Source organism: Esox lucius, chromosome 12, assembly GCF_011004845.1.
Source record: "Esox lucius isolate fEsoLuc1 chromosome 12, fEsoLuc1.pri, whole genome shotgun sequence".
NCBI lineage: Eukaryota > Metazoa > Chordata > Actinopteri > Esociformes > Esocidae > Esox > Esox lucius.
In genome coordinates, this window is record NC_047580.1 from 8299106 (window position 1) to 8318336 (window position 19231).

Here is a 19231-nt window from a genome sequence, read left to right on the forward strand (position 1 = left end):
TTGCCTCAATCCGTCCTCTGTCCTGACAGTTTTATCAAACCACCTCACCAGAATAATCAGTGGTTTTCTGTCCCCCCCCCCCTCGTGTAGATGGAGCGTGAGAAGGTGTCCCTGGTGTCCACGCTGCAGGACTCTCAGAAGCAGCTGGAGCAGGCCCATGGAGCTCTGGAGGAGCACCAGGAGAAGGTCAACCGCCTCACAGAGAACCTCAATGCCATCCGCCGTCTCCAAGCAAGCAAGGAGCGCCAGTCGGCCCTGGACAACGAAAAGGAGCGGGACAGCAATGACGACGGCGACTACTACGAAGTGGACATCAACGGACCGGAGATCCTGGAGTGCAAGTACAAGGTAATGGGACGTGTGCACACACAGACACTCATACACACACACGCACACACACACAGACACTCATACACACACACACAGACACTCATACACACACACGCACACACAGACAGACACTCATACACACACACGCACACACAGACACTCATACACACACACGCGCACACAGACACTCATACACACACACGCGCACACAGACACTCATACACACACACGCACACACAGACACTCATACACACACACGCACACACAGACACTCATACACACACACGCACACACAGACAGACACTCATACACACACGCGCACACACAGACAGACACTCATACACACACACACGCACCACAGACAGACACTCATACACATGCATACATGCAGACAGACACTCATACACACGCACACACAGACAGACACTCATACACACACACACGCACCACAGACAGACACTCATACACATGCATACATGCAGACAGACACTCATACACACGCACACACAGACAGACACTCATACACACACACACGCACCACAGACAGACACTCATACACATGCATACATGCAGACAGACACTCATACACACGCACACACAGACAGACACTCATACACACACACACACACACAGACAGACGCTCATGCACACACACGCACCCCAGACAGACACTCATACACACACACACACACACACACAGACAGACACTCATACACACGCACACACAGACAGACAATCATACACACACACGCCAGGGTTTAAGTTACCCGGCAAATGCAGTTTTTTCGCCGGTATCAGGTGTCTGGCAGATGAAAATGTCGGGTGGGAAACATGTCAAATGAAACTCTGACAGCAGATGATGAATCTATTTGTAAAACTGTGCCCTTGTGGTCCCAGGTGGCGGTGTCAGAGGCGGGGGAGCTGAAAGAGGAGCTAAAGACGCTGAAGGCTGAGTACCAGGCTTGTCAGTCCCGCTACGAGGAGGAGCGAGGCCGTCTGGAGACAGATGTCACAGCCCTGGGGGAGAAGCTGGCCTCCCTGGAGAAGATCAGCCGCGCGGAGAGAGAGGAGAAGGTCAAGCTGGAAAAAGAGCTGCGCAAGGTGAGAAACCCCATCCGTAATGAAGCCAAATCCGTCATTGATTTGCATTTGAGGGAATTTTTGTTTGACATGCTGCTTTAACGTGTATTAAAACACTGGCACAAATGAATATGTGAAACCAGAGTTCTCCGATTCACTCAACCGTCTCTTCTCCACCTGTGAAGGTGAGTGACGTGGCGGGCGAGTCCCAGGGCAGCCTGAGCGTGGCGCAGGACGAGCTGGTCACCTTCAGCGAGGAGCTGGCCACCCTCTACAACCACGTGTGCATGTGCAACAACGAGACGCCCAACCGGGTCATGCTGGACTTCTACAAGGAGGGCAAGGGCGGGCGCGCCAGTCCGGAAGGCCGCGGTCGCCGCTCCCCCATCCTGCTGACCAAGGGCCTGTTCCCCGATGGTTCCGACGGCCCCCTGTCCCCCGTCTCATCCCCCCCCTCGCCGCGGGAGCCCATGAACGTCTACAACCTGGTAGCCATCATCCGGGACCAGATCAAGCACCTGCAGCTGGCGGTGGACCGCACCACGGAGCTGTCCCGTCAGAAGGTGGCCTCCCTGGAGCTGGGCGCCGTAGCTGACAAGGACAAGGAGGCCTGCATGGAGGAGATCCTGAAGCTCAAGTCCCTCCTCAGCACCAAGAGGGAGCAGATAGCAACCCTGAGGACCGTGCTCAAAGCCAACAAGCAGGTCAGTTACTCTGTCTTTCGGTTCGCCTCCCTCCCCTTACAGTCTGGAGAGAGGCAGGGAGATGGCTGTTCAGCTGTCGCAGCAAATGCACTGCAGCCAAAAACTAAAAACTAAACGGCATGTTGAGACAGCTGGTGGTCATAGCCATCTGTGTCTGTGTCTGTGTCTGTGTCTGTGTCTGTGTCTGTGTCTGTGTCTGTGTGTGTGTGTGTGCGTCTATGGGATATTAAGTAAGCTCTCTAGAGTGGACACACCCTGCAAGCCCAGAACCTTAACAAGGGTGTGTATGGTACTGGTGTCAGTTCTTTGAAGAGGGCATGTCCTTCCTGATCCTGTGTGAAGATTATCAGATGAAAGCTTTTCTCAAAGAGACACACCTGGAGTCTTTAAATCTAACCAGCTGCCCAAGGAACTGCTTTGCAATAAAACTTCACTGGTCAGCATGCTCTAACCACATAAGAGCAGATCGACTGATTGGTCTAATCTGATGTTGTGTTTAAACCCCCTCAGACGGCTGAAGTGGCGCTGGCTAACCTGAAGAGTAAGTATGAGAACGAGAAGGCCATGGTGACGGAGACCATGATGAAGCTGAGGAACGAGCTCAAGGCCCTGAAGGAAGACGCCGCCACCTTCTCATCGCTTAGAGCCATGTTTGCCACACGGTAAGAAAACACTAGCATACATATTCAAAAACTTGCCTGGATAACGCAATGCCAATTTAGAAAAGTTCCCGGTACAGGGAACCCCTCAGTGCATATGAGATTAGGCTTGAGTCTCTCTCCATACATTATGGCTCGAATCTCTGGGCCTCGATGACGGTTTCACTGTTTAGTTTCGTTGTTCCCCTGTAGTCAAGTTTCATTTAGACTTGGGACAGTTGCCAGTTACAAGAAGAACCGAAAACCTGTGGTAGTCTGGAGTTTGTAGGGTAAAAGTTGATCACAGCATTAATCCAAGACGTACCTACATGACATGATAGAGGCCCACCATACCAACAAAAACGTTGTTACACAATGTGACAAACCATTTCTAACAAATTACACTGTCTTGACCAAGAGAGCCTTCTCAGTAGGGCCCGATGAAATAACTTTACCTCAGTAAATAAAGGATAAATATATACTGTAAAAATCTGTCCACTTTTATTATGTTGACCTAGCAATAACACAGTGGAGACGCCATCAAAATCACTGACAACATTTTAAAGCTGTTTAACACCCTGTTAAGCCATATTTACGATATGCCAACATCGTGTCCTTCATCACATGCTTGTAATATCGTGTGGCAGTATTGTTGTTCTTTGTGAATCTAGGCCAGTGGTGGACATCTTTGTTGTGTTTGGTAATGCTATGCTGCTTTTGACCTGAAGCCGCGTGTCAGAATGGGGGCTATGCTAACCCTTTGCCGGCTAAGCCCGCTGATTCCCATAAGAAGCAGGCCAAAGGTTTCTCTTATAATCCCCATATCAACCTAGTCTGGATTATTACCTCCGATAGACAGTGCTGCTGTCTCAACATAGCAAAATATATCACTTCCCTTGAAGCAATGTGTGTGTCTGTATGTGTAAGCGGTGTATATCTAACATCGCAGGTGAGTGTGTGTAATGTAAATGAAATGTAAATGTTATCTGCTCTGCTATTCTGCTACAAACCCTCCTTGGACCGGACAGACAGCAGTGTTTCTGTTTTTAAGACTCCTACACTTACCGCAAAGCTAATACTGAGCTGTGCTGTAGGGAAAGGAGAGAGGGGAAGGCTGCATCGTGGATAGTGTGTACTCAGCACCGTAATATATATTTCATTCAGTATGTTAGCTGCTGTTTTTGAGAAGCTAAGCGAATTGCGAGCTGAGGAAATAAACTCTTTCTCTGCAAACATGGGTTTTGGTTTCTTTTAGCAGTTTGGTGCAGTGCGGGGCCAGATGGTCTGATTATGCATGTGTTAAACCAGCGACACGGCAGGTATTCAGCTCTCACTGATCACCTCAGCGGCAGCCATTTTGAGAATTACTGACTAGGTTCTAAGAATAGCTTTCACTGACCAACAAGGGGTGTCAAACTGGGTGTCCCTTAAGGGGTCGTTTCTGTTCTCAGCAGTGTGAGGGTGTTAGATATGATACAAGGGATTATGGCAGCGCCAGGGAGGAGCCTGGTAAATTTGAACACCAAACAAAATTACATAGCTCAGCTCTGCCCTTGGGGCCACTGGAAATGAGCCATCAGCCTCCCTCTCAGTGTTTACCTTGTATTGTGACTGCTACGTGCCTGAGCTAGAATTGATGTTAACATTTTGTATCGTCTATATAGTGCTGGATAGGGAACCGGGAGCCATTTTGATGATGCCTCTGTGTGTTATGGACGGTGTACAGCCTGAGTGTTGGTGGTATGTATTAGCATGCTAATTGTGTATGCTAATTTTGGCCAATGGAATGATGGTCAGGAAGGGAATGGGTGCCTCTTGGAGAGCCTTAAAGAGGCTGAGGGACGTGACTGACCCTGGATTCCCACACTCCCCCCGCTTCTTCCTTCGCTCCCCTCATCCGTTCTCTGTTCAGCAATACACCAAGCCCCTCTACCCCCCGGAAGAAAAAAAAACTGTGAAATGGAAGATCGGTCTTTCATTTCAGCTCCTCTGCAGGTTCTTGGTTTGAGCCTTTCACATGGTAATTACATTTTTGACATTCTCTTGTGGACTTGAAGTTGGATTTTTGGATTTGAGCAACTTTGAGGGCACTGCCTCCTTTTGGAGCGTGTTGCCTCAGAGTGAAGAGGGTTGCCCTAGAAGGCCTCGGATGACCGCTTTGTAAATCACAAGCCCTCAATATGTGGGTTTTCTGTCAGTGTGTGTACGACCGTTAGCGCGACTGTCTGGGTGTTACTCCAGCTGTGGTCTGTGGTGTTGGTTTACAATAAGACCCTCCCTCTGGCATTCCTTAGACATGACGGGAACGGTCCGCTCTCAGAAGCCATCTGAGCCATACAGGCCCAAAGTCCTCCAGCTAAATCACACAGGCATTTTGCTCTTGTCATTGTTGGATGGGTTAACCCCCCCACTCCCCCTCCAGCACCGTAACAGATGACTTTCCCAGACTGTCTACAACCAGCTGAGGAGAGTGTCTGATGAGGGGAGTTCAATCCAAGTAACGTTGTACGTTGTAGTGTTTCTGTGCAGCTGATGTATGTGTGTGTGTGGGGGTGGTTCTGGTGTGTGTGTGTGTGTGTGTGTGTTTGGGTGTGGTTCTGGTGTGTGTGTTTGGGTGTGGTTCTGGTGTGTGTGTGGTGGGTGGGGGTTCTGGTGTGTGTGTGTGTATGGGGTGGGGGTTCTGGTGTGTGTGTGTGTGTGTGGGTGTGGGGTGGGGGTTCTGGTGTGTGTGTGTGTGTGTGTGTGTGGGGTGGGGGTTCTGGTGTGTGTGTGGGGGGGGGTTCTGGTGTGTCTGTGTGTGGGGGGGGTTCTGGTGTGTGTGTGGGGGGTTCTGGTGTGTGTGTGTGTGTGTGTGTAAGGGGGTTCTGGTGTGTGTGGCGGGGCGGGTTCGGGTGTGTGTGCGGGGGGGTTCTAGTGTGTTGGGGGGATGTTCTGGTGTGTGTGTGAGGGGGTGTTCTGGTGTGTGTGTGATGGGGGGTTCTGGTGTGTGTGTGTGTGTGGTGGTGGGTTTTGGTGTGTGTGTGGTGGGGGGTTCTGGTGTGTGTGTGTGTGTGGTGGGGGGTTCTGGTGTGTGTGTGTGTGTGTGGTGGGGGGTTCTGGTGTGTGTGTGTGGTGGGGGGTTCTGGTGAGTGCTGTGCCCATGTGAATACTTGCGTCACACCTGTGAATATGGAGGAGGTTCCTCTACAAAGACCCAGTCGTACCACCGGGGGCATTTGTGGTCCTCCACCTCAGTCTATCAGGCCAAGAAAGGCCCCATTGTATCTCCTTATCCCTAGTATGGTACCCAGTCTTTTTTTCCCGGGAAAACCCACGCCCTCTCACACCCCTCAGCATGGTTGGCTCGTCTTAAAGGGCGCTGTGACCCCTGGGAAACACCCCACCATTCAGCATCTCACAATGGGTCAAATGAAGCTGCACTGATCCCCGTTGTTCAGGGTGTGTTATGGAATGGGTCAGTGTGTGGGTATAGGTGGGGGGGGCATAGCTCCTGTGAGGAATTCCCACGTGCAAAAACAAAACACCCCAGCCGGCCAATGGCGCGGCATTGGAATATCAACATCGGACCTGTGGGACCAATGACAGGAGGCTTTCAGGCTGGGATTGGGCAGGGGTAAGAACCACAACAGACCCCACCCACTTTGTCATCTTGCCGTTCTAAAGAATTCATTAAATTTTTTAAGACAAAACAGGCAGTGGGATAGTCTAACCATTTAGAATCAGTAGATGGGATTTAGGGCGTGTCCTTTCTTGCAAAACGTTGGAAGCCTTAAATCTAAGGATTGTGGGAAGGCTTCTGAGTTCCCAGGTTTTAAGGGTAGGCTGAACAACAGCCAGGGGGGAAGGTGGTGTGCTGAACACATCTCTGTGGAGGGATGGCAATCATTACCACTGTAACGTAATTTCAGATCGCTGTGTCATCAACATTTCAAATGGAAGAACGCTGGGCGGTGGGGGTGACAGAGGTAGAGGAGTCTGGTTGAAGGGTGGAGAAATGGAGATGGAGGGATAGCACAATAGGAGAAAGAATGAGAGATGGCATTTGAAGGAGGGAGGGAAGAAAATTGGGAAATGGAGGAAGCGATTTCATTCGAGGGGAAAGAAGAGTGTATGTAAAATGGACAATGATTCCTAATGACTGAGGAACACTGTAGCAGAGATATGAATTCTCTAACTCATACACACACCCACATAAACACACAATGAAAGGCTCACATGGGTAGAGAGGTTTCATAAAGCACACTAAGACTCAAAGAGATCCCAGAAAGCTATAGTTATACATGTGGAATATTGTGTGCCATTTAAATCATTTGGTGGAGGCTGAATTTATATTCTGTTTTGTCACACTGGTCCTGTGGTGGGGAGAGTTACATCCGATAGCCAGACGAAGGAACATCTTGGTCTGGTGAACTCAGAATGGTTTCCAGTAGTTTTCCTTGGACTCGTTGTGATGCTCTCTCTCTCCCCTCTATCTCTTCTCTCTATCTCCTCTATCTATTCTCTCTTCTCTCTATATCTTCTATCTCTTCTCTCTATCTCTTCTCTCTCTCACCACTCCAGTGGTGACCTAGGGTTCATCTTGGAGCCGACCCCCAGCTTCACTCTGTCATCCTTTGTGTTTGTCGTATATTGAACTCACTCCGTCCCCCGAATCCTCATGTGGCCGTGACACACTGGTAGAGCTGCGTTCATCATCGGCCTCTTTGTTGTTAAATGTTACTCACACTCACAGGGCTTGTAGTTATCCGCCGCCGAGCCCAAATGCACCCCAAGCCCAGGACCCATTCACATGGCCTGTATGATTAACCATGAACTCAGCACATATTAGCATCCTCTGTTTTGATATTAGCAGTACAATGAGAGTTGTGTGTTGCTGTGTCTTGAGATGGAAAGTGTACCGTTTGGTTCAGGAAGGATGGAGTACATTTCCTAGTGTCTACATTAGGTGCAGCACTTAGTATTGTCGGCTTGCAACCAACTCTTTTTTCTGACTTTAACCTGGCGTGGGCCGATGGGGATCTGCTGAGACAGAACGCCTCTTGTAGAAACCTCGAGGACTCTGTTTGGCCGGGAAGACGTTCATTGAGGTAGTAGGTCAAAGATCAAGATCGATACAGGGCAGTACGTGAAAAGGGCAGTGAAATTGATCGGAAATAGTCGTCAACAAATATATACGTAGTGAAGTGGTGACTCTGTGACGCTGGAGGATGCTACTGCCACCTACTGGATGTCTATTGGAACTGCAGGCGGTGTAGGGCACCGCAGGGAGCCTTTAGGTTCAGGGACTGAAATCTTACTGAACGTCTTGATCTAACGGTTTCTCTCTCTCCCCTCCATCTCTCCCCTCCATGTCTCCCCCCCTCCGTCCCCTGTAGCTGTGACGAGTACGTGACCCAGCTGGATGAGATGCAGAGGCAGCTGGCGGCGGCGGAGGACGAGAAGAAGACCCTGAACTCCCTGCTCCGCATGGCCATCCAGCAGAAGCTGGCCCTGACCCAGCGCCTGGAGGACCTGGAGTTCGACACGGAGCAGACCCGCCGCGGCGGCAAACCCAGGGGCCGAGTCGCCAATGGCCGGAGTGCCGGCGGCCAGACCAACGGGTCCGGAAACCCCAACGTAAGTCACGGCCTCACCTGCGCCGGCATCGGTCGCCTCACCGAGCCCAGCGCCGTGCCCAACGGCATCCTGGGAGGCCCTGCCGTCTTCTGCAGCGAGAAGTACAAGATCTACTGTGACTGAAGCGGGCCGCGCAGTCGGCGAGGAACAGTTGTGTACAGAGGGGAGGGTCCGGAGGCTCCCCCCCCCCCCCCGCCTTAGTGTTAAAGAGCCCCACTACGCTCTCGCTTAGTTCCCTGCCTGCAGCCTCGTCGGCCATGTCTAACCCACACTACATACATACGCTCACGGCTACCAGTGTAAATGCTTTAAGGGAATGCAGATATTGATGTACAGTAGAGTGTTGCGTTAGAAGTTACGGACTGTAGTTGAGGCACTGTGTGTGGCATGTGGATGAAGCCCGAACCGGCCGCCGGCGTTCGGCTTCTGTGGATATTATGGGGTGTTTCTTCTTTCCGCCTCCTTGGTGATGTACTTATAATGGTGTAAAAGGCAGCCTCTGTCGTGTGCTAAGTGTGCTCGGCGCTCGGCGCTCGGTGGGGATGTTGGCGTCTTTTTTTACGGGCGGTGCGGCGTCCTTTCCCCGTTTTTGACCGCCTGTCGGCGTCGGTGCTCCTTCGGTAAAGCCCCCTCCCTGCAACTCTTCTCTCTTTGCTCTCCTGGCCCCCCAGGACAGAGCCAGCCCCAGCGACCCGCTGACCAATCAGGTCGCTCCCTAACGTTTACATAAACAAGTGAAACAAAACAATATGCAAACTCCCCCCCTGCTAGGGGAGCCCCCGGTGTGATTCGCCGGTTTTTTCGAACTGAATTCTTCGAAAATCCTAAAGCAGGTCAGCTGATGATTAGCGATGTCAGAGAGATGGGAGGTGAAGGAGCACCTAAGACCACAGGTGTTTAATTCCAGGATCCTTTAAGCTGTGACACTTGTGCTCTGACATAGTAGAGTCAGTCAGTCTAATCGCATGGCTTTGCTGCTGAGCTTTTCCGTTTTTTTCCACTAAACAGACACAACACAAGAACATGTAGTACAGGGCTCTACATTAGAATTATTTAATATCTTCGGAGACGAAAAGAGGGCTGTTGTACATGACTCGTATATGTCCCATTGGTGGATTCTTTCAGAGCCATATTACTGGAGAAGGAACCCAAATTAAGTGCGCTTCAGAATAGGTGCCTCTAACTTCTATTAGGAAAGGATACAAATAACTGTGAACAAATACAATGTCGTTTGGTTAATGTTGACTTTTGTAATTATCAGAAAAAAAGATCGTTTAAGAGCACAAGAATCCCTGGCACCCATATCTAGATCTTAATTCTGCAAACAAAACTGACCGACATCCCTCGGCAAAGTGCCTGTCGACCCAAACACTTGACAACAACTATATCTGTCTATCAATCTATCAATGTAAAGCCCTGTCTTTTTACCATTAACCCCAATGCTAATCTCTCCCTCTCTATCCTCGTCGCTCCTCAACCCTTCTTTGGGGGGGAGTTTATGTTCTCCAGTGAACTATGTGATTTGTGGTTATTTGGCTGAAAACCTTGTCCTCCTTCCGTCTCTAACCTGTTTCTCGTCGCTTAGTTGTCATGACAACCCCTCTCTCTCTTTTAGATTGTCAGAAGCTTGCTCGACCTGCAACGCCGGTCTCCCTTTAAGTAGAGAGGGGGATTGTGGGTGGGAAAAAAACCTCTGAATATTGTCAGGTAATGTCCTCGCGCACGTATGTGTTCTAGAACCCTGCCAGTGGGTGCGCGCCCGTGCGCGCGTGTGTGTGTGTGTGTGTGTATCTCAGCTCCTGCAGTGTGGTGAAAGATCCTAATGTGTGTATGTTTTTTTCTCTCTAAATAATGCAAAGGGTCATTCATTTCTGAGATGCTGTTTGGATGCGTGAGGACAAAACACTGTACTGTCTTTATTATCCAAAAAAGCTTTAACCTTTGTGAGCTAGCGCTACAGCAGATTAAAAACATGTGGGGCTTGTGTGTGATAAATCCCTGTAATGCATAAACACACATTGTTAGCTTTACGATGCTAAAAGCAGGGTTGACGCGAGGATATCCTTGAAGATTTCAAATTCTTATTTTTTTTCTACCAGTAACCTAAATAAAACTATATATTCCTAACAATACGATCTTAATCAGGTTCTTCTAGGGTCCTCCTTCGCCAAACTCAACTCTCGTATTAAAGAGAGGGAGAGCTCTGTTTCCTCGGAAAGAGAGAAACGTCCTCAACCCTGCTATAGTTGACTTAAGTAAGTGCTGCCCTATGAGGCCTTTAAACACACCACACAGTATCCAGACAAGGCTATCGCTCACATCCGAGAAACGCCTCCACGGAGGGACAAATCACACTTCTGTTCTCGTTCCATGTCGACGACAGCAATAGGCTCACACTTTGTATCAGTTTGCGTTAAGTGTAGAGACCGCGAGAGGAGTAATATTGGTGTTTAAAAATCCCTGAGGCTGGAGAGACACGAAGACGAGCTCTCTCTCAGACGACGCTGTTCATGATTATGACATCTGTTGGGGAAATTGGTACCAGGGTTTTCTGGGGGTTTCGAAACATTTTGTTTTAATATGAGGTTTTGGTTTGACTGCTTTGCCTCTAAATGGGGTATCTTGCCAGTGGACATTTGATTCAATTGAGTTGACTCTCCATCCCCCTTTACTTTATGTAGGCTCTGTCGATTCCCTGATAATTAATGTAATAATCCAAGATGTGAATGAGGCTAGAGATACGGCCCTCCCGTACTCCTGGTCTAATTTAAGACCAATGTCTACCTGGTGTTGTCAACTTAATGCCACCAGAATAAGCTCCTCCTACCTCTTACTGCAGGCCCCTCCCACTTCACCTTTTGAGTTCTGTCAAGCTCTTTGTCGGATTTCTTATTTGTTGAACACTTGCATGCAAAACAAAAAAAAGACACATCCATTTTTATTAACCTGCATGCAATTTGGGAAAGCCCTTCCTAAGACCTGGTTCTGGCGTTCGGTTTAAACTCTGAGGGATAGGCATGTGTTGTGGAGGTGTCAAATGTCATAGTACTAGTGAGGTCATCGTCTTCTTGCCCTCGCTGGTCATTTTCCATCAGCTACTCTGAAACATAATGACACAGCATTGATGTTTCAGTTTCTGCTTTAGGACAACTAACCCACAGGTAGTTGCTGGATGCTTGAACTAACTGGGGCTTCAGCAATCTTTGTATTCTTCCTTATTTAGTGTGCTTGACTGGAATGTCATGGTAACTGACCAAGTTAACATATCTCAGAATTCAGTAATAATGCTAATTATGATGATCTCTTTGTTATCCTCCATCACAGGATCCTCACGCAGGGCCAACGTCCCTTTCAGTGCACCCAGAACAGCTAGCTCTGTAGGCTGAGATTACGAAATCCACTTCAAGACTAAAAAGTCCTAACACTAACCAAATATTCCTCCAAGTGGCACGCTAACTGGCTTTGTAGCCTGATGTCCGATCTGTGGGAATGAAAAGTTGTTTCACATTTCCCGGTGCTACTGCCAGAAGCCGATGCTCATAAGTTCATTGGCTGCCCTCCTCATGCATATTAATCAGAGTTTTTGAAGGGCTGAGTTATCCCTCCAATGAGAAGCGTGGTGAACCAGAGTCTTTTCTCAGTGTAAATGAACAATGTTTTTTTTCTGGTTTATATATAATTATTATATTCTTTAACCTGTGCACTTTTATAGAATTCTAACTTTATATTATTATTATCCTAGGAAAGGTTTGTAGTGCTATGGTTTGTGAGTTATTTAGTCGAGTATACACATTCTACTATATTAATAGGAATATATTTCGTCCTATAAAGTTGTCTCTCTTACCATCAGCAGAGACCATTTGCTCTCCCAATGTCACACCACAAACCAGGGTCCTACTATTGTGCTTTGGAGAATTTATCCATCTGACTTACCATCCTTTTATATTGGTTTGTTTATATAGTTATTATTTTTATGCTGTTGGTTTGATTTTATGTATGTTCTACTGCCATGTTCTAAACAAAATCCAGGGTGAGCAAATTCTGGGGTTTTCATATATTTATTATTCCTAGGAATAGTTCAAAGATAATGCGGAGAAACTTGACGACACTCTGACTCAAAAAATGGTAAGAAGTTCATTGTTGAGAAAGAAATGGAGGGACAAAATTATTTTGGTTTTTCCAGCTTCTTACCAGGGGTGTCACATTGATGAGGGATCACTGGTGCACAGAATTCTCTGCAAGTGGAACCATTAAATTCCAAATTGGAATTGTTTCATTCTCTCTGTTTATCGTGCCTAGTCTTGGTACACCATTTTGGTTTGGGGGGAAAGAACAAACCATACATCAGTGATAAGGTGTAGTTTGGCTTTTGTTTAGGGTTTGTTTTGTTCTTCGTTCTAACCAGTAGTGCCTTTCATTCTTTCAAGGGAGAATTGTAGACTAGCATTTTATTTGTATTTTTTCGGTGAGGAGTTTGGGTTTGAACTAATTCGTGAGCAGCAATAAATGCAAATAGGAGTAGCCCTTTTTGCAGGAGTTAGATTATTGTTTTGAAATTAGCTCAATTAAACTATATTGTATTGAATTCTCTAGGTCAGTGATCCCAACAGCAAATTCAGGGGTATTGAGAAAAGGTTGTTTTTTTTATAAAACTTTGGGAATGAAAATAAATTCCTTTGGCCTCCTAGTGAACAACATGTCACAAACACCTCTACAGTGTTTGGGCAGATCAGTGTACTATTGGAAACATCAGCGTGATCTCTAGCTTTGTATGGTGAAGGTAATGTGATATTAATAGTATTGTTGGCAAATGTGCAGAGTGCATTACTCTATTGTTTGTCCATTTTGAGTTTTTGTTTTTTTATTCTTGAATCTTTTTTTACATCTTATATTAAAGCATTGTGATTTCAGGAAACAGAAAACAAATTTTGCATCAACAAGCTTGAATAGTGCCATAAAAGCCAATGCTTGTTTGTTGAGGCGTAAAATGTTATCAATCCAGTTGGAAAGCTAAAAGGAAATGAAAATAAAGTGCAATTTAAAAGCTGTTTTACAAGGAAAAGAAACGTTTTCTGTTTGCTGGAAGCGATAGCATTGTGGTGACACACTAGTCTGCAAACTTTATATTGTGATATTGTGTTTCAGTATTGATCCATATTGAGAGTTTGATACCTTTATATGAAATAACGACTTCATCTGTATGTTGGTATTTATTTGAATTGTCATGCAGTACTGTATTCTTATCAATAATGTGCATCTTGATTAGGGGCATATTGATTACCACTTAATGTCATATGCATGTTCATCAGTCATGGGAACCTTTACACAGAATCGAAAACAAACCTGTAACTTCGGAGATGTTGAACGGTGAAAAAGTCAAAAGAAAAGAAACAGATGGAAAGAAACTATTTAATCTAATGTGTTACTGCTGAATTATTCATATGAAAGTGTTGTTTTGTTTTCCTTTGGAGCTGTGTAAAGGTAATCATACTGACTAAACTCAATAAAGGTGACTAAAAAGGCAAGCTGTCCTGTGTCATTCCAAAGTCTCCCACTGTAGTTTACTGCTGAGCCTGTCCAATACAATGCTGCATGCATTCCCAGCTAGGAAACAGGAAGTGAGGTGAAAACTAGAGGGGGACTTACCCAGCTGTCTGGATAGCGTCCATGACATGATCCAATTTCACACAACACACAAAACACTTCCACCCCCAACTTCCATCTGGTTCCCCTTCGCCCCCTGCTCTCAGCCTTTGTCTTCCTCGCTCTTCATTTTTCATGTCCTGTCTTCCACCTTTCTTCCACATTAATTCTTTTTTTGCTCTTTTGATTAATCTATCCCTCCATTTCTTCAATTTTTCCAGTCCTCCCATATTTGTAATTTTCTTCTTTGGTAAATCACTCACATTTATTTTGTAAAGCCCTTTTTACAGCCGTGGTTGTCACAATGTGCTTTTACACATCCCCAGCCTGAAACCCCAAAAAGCAAGCAATAACGGGTTGATGCACAGTGGCTTGGAAAAACTCCCTAGTGAGGTCTATCTTAGGAAGAAAGCTAGGGAGGAACCAGACTGATGGGTGGCCAGTCCTCTTCTGGCTGTGCTTGGTGAAGATTTGGTATATGAAGAACATTCAAACAAACCCTGTGACTATGACCTCTAAACCTTAGTTACTTCCTGTTCACTGTCCAGTTTCCAAGAGCCATGATGATTTTCAGAGAAAACAAACTCAACAAAAGAATGCACATGCTGTTATTCTACAAAGAGGATTTATTTGCATTGGACATCTGATTATAATGACTGTGACAGTTTCTAAATTACATTTTTAGAGTTGCACTGTGACCAAACGCTGTGCAATTCTTCCTAATAACACACAAGCAAAGCAAAAAAAGAAAAAGAAAAGAACCATTCAATTTTCTTTTTCGAAATCTCTTTTTGTCTTCATCGTGCAAGACAGCGAGAAGGGATGGCAGAGATTTGAAATTGCTTCTGGTGAAGCTCTGCCCTGAACGGTTCATTTCCTTCTGGCTCTCTGTAATGGGGCTCTGACGAGGCTTGTTGGCTTTGTGGCTCTGCGGTACCCAAGAAGCCTTGCAAGTACTGAACATGTTCTGTCTTAAATCTGGTGACAAAGAAAAGCCATGTGTGTGGCCAGCAGTGTATGATGAAAAAAGTGCCTCAATCAACGGATCGCATGCAGGGCTCAAATATATAAACAAGCATACAAACTATTCATAACGGAGGAGTCTCGTACAGTTAGCATACAGTGAACAATATCACCATAACCACAAAATACTGGACTGAAAAGTACGAACAATTCAGGATAATATGGGAGAAAGGAGAAAGGTCACACCACTGACAGTCTGACAAACCAGCCTGACAAGGGGACCCTTTGTTTCCATAAAATCTCCCCCCATTTCCTGTTCATATCAAGTCAAATGGAATACGGATCAGTGGAATATGTCCAACCCACTCTTCCATTTAGATTCCTGATGGTGCGATTGTACCTGAAACAGCACGCACTTAAATCTGAGCCATCTTTGTCGCAGCTGGTGGCGTATCCTGTCTGACCACTTGGTGTCAGCGTAACACACAAAAAATACAGAGGCAATGTCTTCCAGAATTTCCGTCAATCTTTTATTAAATTTATGCCTACCCAGAATATAATTTGAATGTTGCTGCTTGGGGTAGACCACATGTAGGGACAGAATCTACTCAACATTTAACTACAGTTGAATTTAAAACTCTAGTCCAGTTAGTCTCTTGACACTCCTGATTTCCAGGTGTATCTGACTGAAATAGCGCACATATGTTTGTCTGCGCGCGTGTGTCAGCGCATGGCTGGTTGTGTGCTGCTGTAAGTGGAGTGGGGTTACCAAACCGTAGCCGGAGACAAAGAGCCCTCTCTCTAAACCTCAGCCCCTCCTGTCATGTGATAAGCTGAACACATGAGGACCCTGAAGGAGGAGTGAGCACATCAGGTGGTCCACAGAACCCAGATTAACATCAGAACAACGCACGGCTGCACACACTGCCTCACCACGTCTGCCTGGTGTGTCTCTGAAGGCTAAACACACTCATGAGCAGGATCCCCTGTAGGTCCCACTATGAGCTCATTCTCATCCTACGCAAAGCATTTTCATACAGTCAGACAAAAGGGTGTATCTTCCCCCTAAGATCATGTGACAAATGGACACCACATTTCCAGTATGGATATAACCCGGTGGTGGTATATTAAAAATGCTATTTGTTTTCCACCCCTGTGCACGTTTTCAGTGTTTCTTTGGACATGGCTTTGGTAGCATGGCTGTTAGGGTTAGGATAAAGGGATATCAGGGCCCTTTGTTCTCATTGGAATCTTAGAAACCCTATCTAACAAATGATCAGCAGGGTCTTTCGGTTCGCACTCTTTAATGAGCGATGTGATCGATAACAGAGCAGGGCGATTTGAAATTGGTGTGAAAGAAGTGACTTGCTGAACTCACACATTTCAACTCGTCTCATTTCAACCAAATGTATTTTTTCTCCGTCTGCGTTTCCCTCCAAATCTCCCTTCCCCATATTTTCCCTCTTTCTTTCTGTCCTCTCCTTCCTCTTCTCATCTTCCACCCGCTGACTCTTCCGATCTCTCTCTCCATTTTCTCCATCAGGTAATGGTGTTGTTTAGCTCCGGTCTGTGGTATTGACTATTGAAGCCGTAAGGGGACCGGAGGATGTTGTCGTTCACTGGGCAAGCATGGGTAAAACTAAATGGCTGTGTGACAGCTCTTTTTAGAGAGACAGAGAGGCACAAGCAGAGGCGCTAGGCTACGAATACATACATAAATCATCTAAAAAACATTTAGCATTTTAGTTTCAGTAGAATGATTTTCAATATAAATATACATAAACCTGAATACGAACTATGAACATAGAATATTGCTGTTGAAATAATTACCCTGCAATTTGACTTTCTTGTAATGGAAATAATGTAAATAAAATCTTATTATACCCTCATCATATCATTTAAAATACATACAGTATGGTAGTCTTTAACTTTTTTTTCTGGACTTTAGGATTTTCTATCATGATCTGAAACCATGCCATAGGAATCTTATTTACGAAGCAGATTTTAATAGAAGTCTAGTAGGCTTTAGAAATAATTAACAAATAGCTCATTAAATGAACAAGTCCAGGCAGCCAGACAGCTAGTGGACATCCAATTACAAACTACAGCACATGTCTGGGGTGATCTTTGCACTTACAACAATAAGTACACTAAGTGTTAATGGTGCATAGCTGATTGACAGAGGGATAGGACCAACCACAAATGGCCATTAATTGTTTGAAAACAGTGATGCTGTTAGTTTGCCACACAGTAAGCTCTGCTATTGCTAGGGAAGCTAAACATAATTACATCAACATACCACCAGTGTTTAGCGCCATACAGTTATTCGTTAACAACAACAGTTTCCTGAACACACTACTACAATAAGGGCTTAAGCCTATCAGAAATGTGTCCCTCCCAGGTGATATAATCACAGTATAAAGGCCTTTGTTCCCTGATTCAGGACAATTTTCCATTAAACCTACATGGAACAGGGCCGACGGGTGTCATACCTCATTGCTTCTTCCAGGTAAGGGTTTGTATGTTAAGTGTACGCTCCCTTTCAGTTGGGTTAGTTGGTACGACACACTGGAATACATTGAACCAGCCGGCCCGTGGCAGCCTACCCAAGGACAAAAACACATTGCACTAAGGCCTGCAGTCCCCTAGGGCATTGTGGATTGGCAAGGCTAGCCATTTAGCCATTTTTCATTCTGAGAACCAAACCATTACCTGAAAAACAAAATCTCTTTGTTCATGCAAAAGCTGTCACATTCAAAACTTCACATTCCTGCAATAATTTGATTTGAGGTCCTGCTTTTTTTAACCATTTATCATTACAATCACATATAGAACGAGGTCATCATTGTAGTAAACAAATAGAACACGTCTACCTGCTTCCACTTTTTGGTCACGCGACGTGATGGTTTATTGGTTTGAAAAGTAGCACTGCTAGTTAGCAAGAATGTTTTTATCTCACCAGATTAGTGATTATTTTGAGGTTCGCCTGTGGGAAGTCAAACAAGGTTGTCCTCTTTCTCCATATATATTTGTTATGTCCGTCAGAATACTAGCTCTTAAGATCTCATCAAACAATAAAATGAGGGATTTAGAGATCCAGGTTTTAAGAAGAAAGGTATTGACACACGCATGTGACTTTAGTTTGCCCTTGAGTCTGCAAGCTGGTTTATCGTCACAGTCTAATTAAAGGTCTAGATAACATCCCTAGTATATCTGGATTAAAAGCAAATGTTGATAAGTGTATCAAATTATGTACTGGATAATGAAAAGTCACAAGGTTTACATTACCTGTACTCTACAAATTAAATGGCTGGATGGTGAAGTAGGCAAAATGTTATTCATATCCATACAGATGCAAAAGGACTTACCTAAAGAATATCAATAAAAAGTTAGAGAAAACAGACAATTTCTTGCAACCAGGATGAGGTAAACACCTGTCCAATAATGAAAACAAGCACACTGATTAACCATCACAGTTTAATTAATTATGCCATTATTTGCTTCAAATGCCTAATTTACTTTAATTGGATTTGGAAGCATGCCTATTGATACATTGAATCAGATTAGGGCAGTTATCCATTTTGATTGCAGGGTATATGAACTATAATTATTCCCAGTTGGTGCAGCAGTCTAAGTTATTTCTTAGCTCAAAGCTGACCACTAGGTTAGAGCCTTGACTGTGCTGCTTGCTGATAAATGGAAGGGAATCCCTGTGGATGATGCAAACTAGTCATTAAAGCTCTGGAAAGTGGGTGGCATTATCAGCAGTGATTTCCTGATCTCATTACGCTCTTGTGACACCCTTGGTTGGCACAGGACTGGAAAAACCCTGACAGACATTGGCTCATAGTACTTCTTTGTTGGAAGAGCTATGTGGGGAAAAAAGCAGAATTATTTTGTGTTAATGCCTTTGAGGAAGGCTTGCTGCAATCTTCAACTCTCTCTTATCTGCTGGGAGTCATTATAATGAGAAGGAAAGAAGATTTTTTTGTTATGTTGGAATTTGAGAAAGGAGAAAAAATATAAAAAATTGGTTATTTAAAAAAAACATATCCCAAGTATAAATACAATAAATAAGGCTACTCAAGCATTAAGAAATGTTTTGGGGGGGGGGACAAAATTGACACAAAGGAAAACCCAGACATGTTCTGATAAGAAGTTGTTATGCCTGAGGCACCACAGAGGAGAAATAGAGAACACACAGCCCTCAAAAGTTATGAAATTATATATATATATACTTGTAATGTTAAGAGAGAT

At 45.3% G+C, this 19231-nt stretch overlaps 2 protein-coding genes across 3 annotated transcripts in view; both read left to right on the forward strand.

Annotated features, from left to right (window-relative positions):
* The window catches only part of LOC105024963 (protein bicaudal D homolog 2), a 53818-nt gene extending 39928 nt beyond the window's left edge, over positions 1-13890 (forward strand). Inside the window, exons 6-11 of one of the 2 annotated variants that reach the window (XM_010895300.3) lie at positions 91-348; positions 1228-1431; positions 1596-2114; positions 2625-2776; positions 8128-8368; positions 9984-13890. In XM_010895300.3, coding sequence (XP_010893602.1) covers positions 91-348; positions 1228-1431; positions 1596-2114; positions 2625-2776; positions 8128-8368; positions 9984-10031 — 1422 coding nt within the window. In that variant the 3' untranslated portion in view covers positions 10032-13890. Of the gene's footprint in view, positions 1-90; positions 349-1227; positions 1432-1595; positions 2115-2624; positions 2777-8127 lie in introns of both variants that reach the window. The other variant, XM_010895299.4, reaches the window with a different exon arrangement.
* Positions 13891-17430: 3540 nt separating this feature from the next.
* fgd (faciogenital dysplasia) overlaps positions 17431-19231 on the forward strand; it is a 72922-nt gene continuing 71121 nt past the window's right edge. Inside the window, exon 1 of the mRNA XM_029124095.2 lies at positions 17431-17483. The gene's annotated coding sequence lies outside the window, so the exon portion shown is untranslated. The remainder of the gene's footprint in view (positions 17484-19231) is intronic.